The sequence below is a fragment of the Lycorma delicatula genome, chromosome 4 (genome assembly GCF_047948215.1).
Source record: "Lycorma delicatula isolate Av1 chromosome 4, ASM4794821v1, whole genome shotgun sequence".
Lineage (NCBI taxonomy): Eukaryota > Metazoa > Arthropoda > Insecta > Hemiptera > Fulgoridae > Lycorma > Lycorma delicatula.
The window spans coordinates 63087578-63096587 of NC_134458.1; the positions used below are offsets into that span (position 1 = coordinate 63087578).

The 9010-nt window shown below is 33.7% G+C and overlaps 1 protein-coding gene across 2 annotated transcripts in view; it reads left to right on the forward strand.

The window, feature by feature from the left end:
* Window positions 1–8179, forward strand: part of ced-6 (PTB domain-containing adapter protein ced-6) — a 97562-nt gene extending 89383 nt beyond the window's left edge. For both annotated transcript variants that reach the window (XM_075363110.1, XM_075363112.1), the window contains exons 10-11: window positions 4277–4560; window positions 7345–8179. In XM_075363110.1, coding sequence (XP_075219225.1) covers window positions 4277–4560; window positions 7345–7419 — 359 coding nt within the window. In that variant the 3' untranslated portion in view covers window positions 7420–8179. The remainder of the gene's footprint in view (window positions 1–4276; window positions 4561–7344) is intronic.
* The last annotated feature ends 831 nt before the right edge of the window (window positions 8180–9010 follow it).

A 9010-nucleotide genomic window follows, 5' to 3' on the forward strand; every position in this document is an offset into this window, starting at 1 on the left:
CGTTTTATATTTGTGAAGAACCAATAGTAATGGATGATAACATTCAAAAACATTTAGAGGTAAGCTTATCTTACTTGAAAGAAACCGTATTTTTGGCTGTAGAGATTGATGTTGTATTATCATATTTAATAGACATAAAACAATATTTATGAAAAATTGATAAATGTATTTTAAAACACATGAGATTTTATAACAAAATAACTGAACTAAATAGGGATGCTACAGGGAATTTATCGACATACAATCATATCTCATAGGTTTTTCTTTACACATTAAAACAAATAAATCGCTTTAAAATAAAATTTTACGTGAACTTGGAAAAATATTTTTGGAGATACATGTTGGATTCATTGTTGTGAATGGTTTACATGATTTAAAAACATTTTAAAGGGCTGTGTTTCTTGAAGTTGAAACACCACTGGGATAAGTGTATCAATAAAGGAATGAACTTTTTAAAGAGTAACCAATATTGGGTAAGCTCTAAAAATTTATGCAGCAAAGTTTGGTTATCTTTTTAATTGACCTCATATTTACAAGGTGGTATTGGAAAGTTCATAGACTGCACTTGTTCTGTCAGCACTTTAGCCATTGTGCGATTTATAATTTATTAATTATATGCAATTAAACTATAATTAACTATGCAGTTAATGAAAATTGACTGAGCAAAATGCTTTCGCTAAAGTAATCTAATTGCATCTACAAACAGCTTCCATTGCTTCATTCAACCTGACACAAAGAACGTTTGACAAGTCTGGACAATATACATTGTACAGAGAGTATCTCGGTAAAATGTTTCAGGCATTAAAACCACCAGGAGTGTATGGTTTAATAAAATTACATAAAGAAGGTTATCTGATGAGACTAATAATCGGCTGTATTCAGTGGCCCACGTATAACTGATCAAAATTTTTAGTGCAAATAATTCAAAATGTAGTGGGGAAAAAATGAATTTAGTATAAAGGACTCGTGGGAATTCCATTCCCACATCAATTCTTTTTATGTAAACAAACAGTATCGAAAAATTACAGTCTTGTGTTATTCTGTGTAGTGTCACTAAACACCAGCATACTTATTGAATTAGCCGTACATGCAAGTAAAAGTAAATGGAATGAAATTAAGGAGTTTACCAATATAAAATAAGAGGATTTTATTAGTGGAATTATATTGTGTATAAATAACACATTTTTCAAATTTGAAAATAAATTTTATAAACAATGTCATGGTTTATCCATGGGACCTGTTTTTGCATGTTTGGCAAATTTGGTGATGGAATTTTGTGGATCCCAATAATGGCAAAATTGAAGAATAGGATGGCTTTCTATAAAAGAAATGTAAATGATCTTTTATTATGTTTACTGGAGAACCAAATCTATGAAATACTGATAGAATTTAACAAATATATTTTTTTGTCTTCAGTCATTTCAGTATACCCGTTACATCCTACATCCCTAACAATATGTTTTACATATTCCAAACATTGCCTGCCTGCACAATTTTTCCCATCTATATGTTCCTCCAATATTAAAGTGACTATTCTAGGATACCTTAGTATGTGGTCTATAAGTCTGTCTCTTCTTTTAACTATATTTTTCCAAACGCTTTTCTCTTCATCAGTTTGCTGCAACACTTCTTCATTTGTCACTTTATCCACCCATCTGATTTTTAACATTCTCCTATAGCACCACATTTCAAAAGCTTCTAATCTTTTCTTTTCAGGTACTCCGATCGTCCATAAAGCTGCACTCCAAACATATACTTTCAAAAATGTTTTCCTGACATTTAAATTAGTTTTTAATGCAAGCAAATTATATTTCTAAACTGAAAGCTCGTTTTGCCTGTGCTATTTGGCGTTTTACATCGCTCCTGCTTCGTCCATTTTTAGTATAACAAAATTCTTCTACCTCCATAATCTTTTCTCTTCCTATTTTTCTATTCAGTGCTCATCTACAATACTTCTACTACATTTCATTACTTTTGTTTTGCTCTTGTTTATTTTCATGTGGTAGTTCTTGCGTAAGACTTCATCCATGCCATTCACTGTTTCTTCTAAATCTCTTTTACTCTTGGCAAGAATTACAATATCATCAGCAAATCATAACATCTTTATATTTTCACCTTGCACTGTTACTTCAGATATAAATTGTTCTTTAACATCATTAACTGCTAGCTCTATGTAAGGATTAAAAAGTAACAGGAATAGGGAACATCCTTGTCTTTTTTCCCCTTCCCCTCGAGGCCCAATCCACGATCCCATATAACATGGCCTTGAGTGTGCCTCTACTCCCCTGGGAGGCTATGCCGTTCCTGACAGCACTCCCCAGTGGTCTCGGGTCTTTTAATAAGCACTTGCTTCTAATCCGGGGTCCCCTACAGGGGCCCCAGAACCCGACCCAGTCACCAGAACTGCCTCTGTAGAGACCGTTTGGTAAGCCCTAGCAATGCCGATTACCAGTCAGCGCTGCAGCTCCATAAGCCTCTGAATGGCCACTTTCATGCACAATGCCCTCTTCCACACTGGCACAGCATACAAGGCAACAGACCGAGCCACCACCGCCAGCATCCTCCTCTTTGATGACCTCAGCTCTCCAACCTTGCTCATGAGCCTTGAGACAGCTGACACTGTTCTACCTGTCTTGCCAACTGCCTCCCTGACATGATATTGAAAGGCTGTCAAGCCAAACCTCCAGCTATTTGGCTCTACTGACCAGCTCAATAATGGCCCCTCTTACCTGTAGCCTGATGGGGGAGAGTTGCCTTCTCCCAGCAATCGCCAGCAGCTTCGTTTTCTCTGCGGCAAGGCTAAGGCCATGGCCTGCCAACCATCTGTCAAACAATAGAATGGCCCGTTTACCTTTCCTGATTATCTCCTCTTCTGTTCTGGCCACTAATACCTTGGAGACGTCATTGGCAAAACCGGTAATCGAAACTCCCTCAGGATACCGCAACCTGAGGACACCATCATATGCTATGATGGTGTTGCAGTTTGGTTCCTGTAAATCTTAGCAATTGCTTCTATCTCTATACTTGAACCCTACATTTTTTTAAATTCTGAACATTTTATTCCTATGCCTAACTAGTGCATATTCTCCCATTCTGAAGGGATAAAATCATATCAAGAAATTGTAGACTTTTTTTTCTAGAGTTCCACGTCTTTTGTGAATTTAATATCCTTATGATATCTGTTCCCCCTCTATGAATCACGAGACCTAGCCGATGATGACGGGGCTTGAGTGCTCAGTGAACAGAGTAGCTGGACCAAAGGTGCAACCATACTGGAGAGGTCTGTTGAGAGCCAGGAATGATTCCTGAAAGAGGGCAGCAGCCCTTTCAGTAATGTTAAGGACGTAGGTCAGGAAGACTTAAACATCAATCAATCTTCTGATTACTGTGCAGCTGAAAGCAATGGAAAACTAGAGCTGTTATTTTTCCAAGAAAGTTTAGCTCTCTGCATTTTCATGTAACAAAGATGGAGGTGCCTCCATTGGGTAAAATATTCTGGAGGTAATCTAGTCCCCCATTTGGATCTCCGGGTGGGACTACTAAGGAAGGGTCACCAGAAAATTAAAAAAATAACATTCTACACGTCAGAGCATGGAATGTTAAAAGCCTTTCTAAAACAGATTGGAACATCATGGGAGATTCAGTGAGTGTTGAAAGCAGTAATAAGCAGACCTGCGAGAATAAGTTTATGAATTGATGCCAGTTGACATCCGCAGTCACTCAGGAGAATTCAAAAGGATGCTGATCAGCAACTGTGTCATTCAAGTTGTTACCAGCCTATTAAGTTACAATGTGAAAGGGAATTATGATTTTTTCTACTTAATTGAACAACCTCTTTAGTTTGCTCTGATTTTCTGGACCCATTAAAAAAAAATAATAAAATTATTATCGTTCTAATTATTAAAACATATAATATTCTAAATTACTTTTTAAAAACCATTTTTTTAAATTTCTAATATGGTTTCTGCAGTTTGTTTCTTACATCTTACATTTCTTTAAACAATCTGTGGTTAAGTTTCTTGTCAATTAATTGAAACAATATTATTAAAGTAAACTTAATGACTGTTAGGATTTTCTATGGTTTATTTAAAACTTGAGAACAGCAAAATATTTTCTAGAAATTTTCTATAAACTTTTACAACTTATACTTAGGGATGATTTATTTTTTGTTTGTAAAAGTATGTTGTTTTGCATGAATTAAGTGACTTACGAAACAGTTATGATGAGAACTTAGTGAATGATCTCAAAAGTTACTTTTATATTTACTTTGTTTCAGTGGCACCTCCACCTCCAAAAGCTAGCAGAGATCCAAACCGTCGAGCCATAGCATCAAACATTAAAAATGGTAATTCTCAGAATGAAGACATTTTTGGTTCAGCTCCTTTTAATGTAGTTCCAGCTTCATCTTCAAACAGTAATACAATGAGTTCTGTTGCCAGTCCAGATCCATTTGGCATGGGAGATTTTGGAATCGACATGGTTGCTGCTGGTTCAGAACCTTCTCAATCAGATTTTGAAAATGCAATCGGTCTGCTTGACAAAAAAATTCTGGAAATGAAGGTACTTATACTTTAACATATTTAGTACAATTTACATTTCATTAATTAACAAATTCATTGCTGTAATATACTGACATTTTTATTTCTCATATGCAGGTTGTCTCTAGGAGTGTGATGAAAAAATAGTTAGACGAGAAAATTAAAAAAAATAATTTTATGACTAATCACCTGAAAATATTACACGATACAAATCTATATCTATACTAGTAATAGATTTGGTTTAGAAACTGGCTTTACCTGACAGATCGCAGCCACTAGTTTAGTTTTTTGCTACCTTCAATTAGGAAACTGTACGGGTAGGTATACTTATATATATAGGTAAGTATATAGGCAGAATAAATGGGCTCAATTAGAACCATCTACAGATAGAGTAAGAAGTTATTGGAGGATGGACGCTATATGTCCTGGTAGCTATTGCATGATGCCAAAGTAATACTGCAGGGGTGGAGGTGGGGCAGCAGCTGAAATAGTTCCCATGGTTCTGATCTAAAATGGAATGGATGATGTACAATAAAACAGGGAGGAGAGAGAGGTAGACAATTGATTTACAAGAAAGATTCCTCTGATCGGGTTAGATCAAACTACTTTACAACTTATCCAGGACCCAGCTCTTTCTTACTTCCTGTCCTACAAAGTGAAGATTCCAATTTAGAAAGAGCCATTGCTAATAATATTTTATATCACAATTTTTTATAGTTTATATTTTTTACTTTTTTCAGCTGATAATATTTTTAGGAGAGAAAAAATAATTATTTGGATTCATTCATTTGCTTGTGCTTTTTTCTTAAATTAAATTTTGTAGTCTTGAGATGTCGTAGGTGTAATCCTTTTCAAAAGTTAATTCTTCTACACTGATCTATTTTTGATAATATCTGTTAATCTAAATTTTTTCTATAAAATTTTAAGGATATTTTAGCCATTTGTAGGCTGTCATCACTTCATAATTTGGACTAGGAGTACAAAAAAGGACACCATTATGTAATTATGTATTATTAGATTTTAAATTAACCAGTTAACTTAATATTCATTAAGAAGAAACACATGGATCTGTATTTATTTTCAGGCACTTTGAAAGATTTATGTATCAGAATTTATTATTCCTTTTGTGCTAGTCTTGATGAAGTAGGGGATAGTGAATAACAGTTAATATGAAATAAATTTAAAACAAATAAAATACTGATATCATCATAAATCAGTTTTCCCTTTAATGAAAAAATAGCAAAAATATCAGATTAAAACATAATGTAATGGCAGCACTAATTTGCAATTATCATAGTTATTATTGCATGTTATGCCAAACATTAATAAACTTTGGACATTTATGAAAATAATTTATTGTAATACCAGGGTAAATCAAATATAAACAGGATTTTTGTTTCTGAGCATCTCCGGTTGATAGGACTGAGCCTGCACTTCTATTATGCTTGGGTGGGGTCATTAGGGGTGGGGAGAACTGGCCATTCCACACTCCCAACCAATTGTGTCAGTAACGCTCATGATGTCAGAGCAACAGGTGCACCTCTCTACTGTGTGCAGCGCATAATTATAGAATCTCTTGCTTGTGAAGGAGTCAAGCAATGGAAATTTTCCGGAGATTGCACAGTTTCAGGACCAAACATTGTCAAGGACTCGTGTGTTTGCCTGGCATAAAGAGTTCAAGGAAGGATGAGAACAAGTGGAAAATCAGGAACACAATCACTGTTCTCGAACCAGCATTATAGACAAAAACATTTGCATGGTTCGAGGCATTCTTGAAGATGATCGATGGGTAAGAGTATCCAAAATTGCAGAACAGACCGGAATAAGTTATGGGAGCTGTCGAGCAATCATCACGAACAACCTACTGTTCCATAAAGTGTGTACCAGATGGGTCCTTTGCCTTTTGACCACAGATCAGAAACTGAGACATTTGTAGGTCTATCAGAAGCTTACAGCAAGGTTTGCGAAAAAAGTGATGTATTTTTGAGTCAGATTGTCACCCGCGATAAAACGTGGGTCCACCACTATACTCCCTAGTCGAAACAAGCCAGTATGGGGTGGCAGAGGAAAGGGGAGGCTGCCCCAGTGAGAGCAAAGACTTGACTGCCAGCTGGCAAGGTTCTTTCAACTGTTTTTTTCAATCAGCAAGGCATTTTGCTCATTGGTTTTTTGCATGAGTGACGCACAATCAATGCTGCTTACTACTGTGATCTGTTGAACGAGATGAGGGCTGCAAAAGACGAGATCAACCGATTTGAGAGGCCACCCTCCTCCACGACAATGCTAGGCCCCATACTGCAGTTACAATGGTCTCAAAATTAGAAGAAATGCACTGGACTCAACTTTATTATCTTCCCTACAGTCCAGATTTATCACCCTGCAATTTTCATTTGTTTGGACCACTTAAAAAAGCTCTAGGAGGGCAACGATTTGAAGATGATGAGGGCGTGGAGGGATTCATGTGCAGTTGGCTCCTGAGGCAACCAGCTTCATTCTGCGATAAAAAACCTTCCTTCTCGCTGGGAAAAATCTATTTCTAAAGCAGGAAACTATGTAGAAAAGTAAATTATATTTGCCTTTTATTTTTCAATAAATAGATTTTTTTCAAAATAAAATCCCGTTTATATTTGATTTACCCTCGTATTTATTACTTTTTGCCAATATAACCATTTGCTACACCTGCCTATCAAAAAATTTTATTAATAATAGCTTTTGTTTTTGTTGTTAGATATTTTATTAAATACTAATTGTTTTTTGTAGTATCTTAATTGCTATGGAGTATTAATGCCAGCATATTTGTTTTTAGGATGGTTTCAGTCGAGGATTATCTTTTGGAAATGAAGACTTCTCTTTAGAAAGCCTAGATCCTCTGAGGAAGTGATTGCAGCTTATTATATCCATTACATTATCGTCCATTAATTGTAATCAGAAATTACAATATATATATATACACACACACATACACACACACACACACACATGCACGCACATATACATACTTATTTATATAACTATTATTTAATAATTTTATAATTATTGCCTGTTTATGCATCACTAATGAATATTAGAGCACAATTATTAGTATTCTGTGGAACAAGTGCCTTATTTTTATCAACATTTACTGATGAAGAAAAGCTAACATATTTTGAAACTTTTCAGTGAGCAAAGTACTTTTTATCAATTTTATAAATTTATATTATGATTTATTAATACTCTATATATTTATCTATTTTTGTATCTATTATTTATTTGATGCAACACCATATAAATTTAATTTTTTATACTATATATTGTCTATTCACATTTGAGATATCAGAATTAATTTTTCTCAAATGTCCTGTCATCATTGAATGTTTACATCCACCTTATGGATTACACTTCTATCCATTTCAGGTGTTAATTTCCATTTTGTATTATATGTTATGTATAGTAATTTTTATTGAGATATTTATATTACAGGTATTTGAGATAACATAATTTCTTTCTTTATTATTGTTATTATTATCAACACACATTGTTATTGTTATTATTATTATTATTATTAGTATTATTATTATTATTGTTGTTGTTGTCTTCTTGTTGGATGATTTCTTTTGTAATGTTAGTCATAGAATAATGCTGCATTAAAATGAAGATAAGAATATCCGGTCTGCTAAAATTATTTATTTTCTGTTTTATGCATTATGCATGCATATGGTTCATTAACAGTTTGTCATTTGCATAACTTAAGTATGGGTTTAAAAAATTAGTATTTGTCAATAATTAATGTTCATTTGAGAATTCTGTACTGTCTAAACTATTTTTTCATTTCTTTTATGACAATTTTTTTTAAACAAATATATTTAGCCATTTAAAAAAAAATTAAATATTTTTGTTCTGCATAATCTTTATCAGCAAGCAAAAATTCCAGGTAAATAAAGCAAATCACTTTGTCATTTCTGTCATTCACTTCAATAAAAAAAATTAAATTTAAAATGTCATAAAAGCAATTTTTTTTAGTGATATATAAATTATAATACTAGATCTTATTTGTAATTTTATTTTTTTAGTGATCAGAAAATGTATGCTGTATTTACAGTTTTTATTCAGTGCATCTGTTAAGTTTTTCACCTAAACAATCTGCTCATGTAGTAAAACAGCATTTAAAAATTTCCTTTTGGATCAGTTTGTTTGATCTAGATTCACTAGTATTTTGTTAATCATTTAATGGAAAAGCTATTAACATTATTGATACTACTGAATACTGGACTGACTGTAGAGTTTCCCAGTAAATTATATCACACGGTGAATTTTTATGGTAGATTCTATCATTCTCGTTTAGAATGTGATCCACATCTACTCTTTTGAATCACTTACTACTGATATCACCTTGATGAAGAAGTGACAGATGATGTAATAAACTGTTCGGCTTACCTAGTCATCTTGGTTATCAAGCATACAGTTAACTAAACCGTGAAACACAAATTGAAATT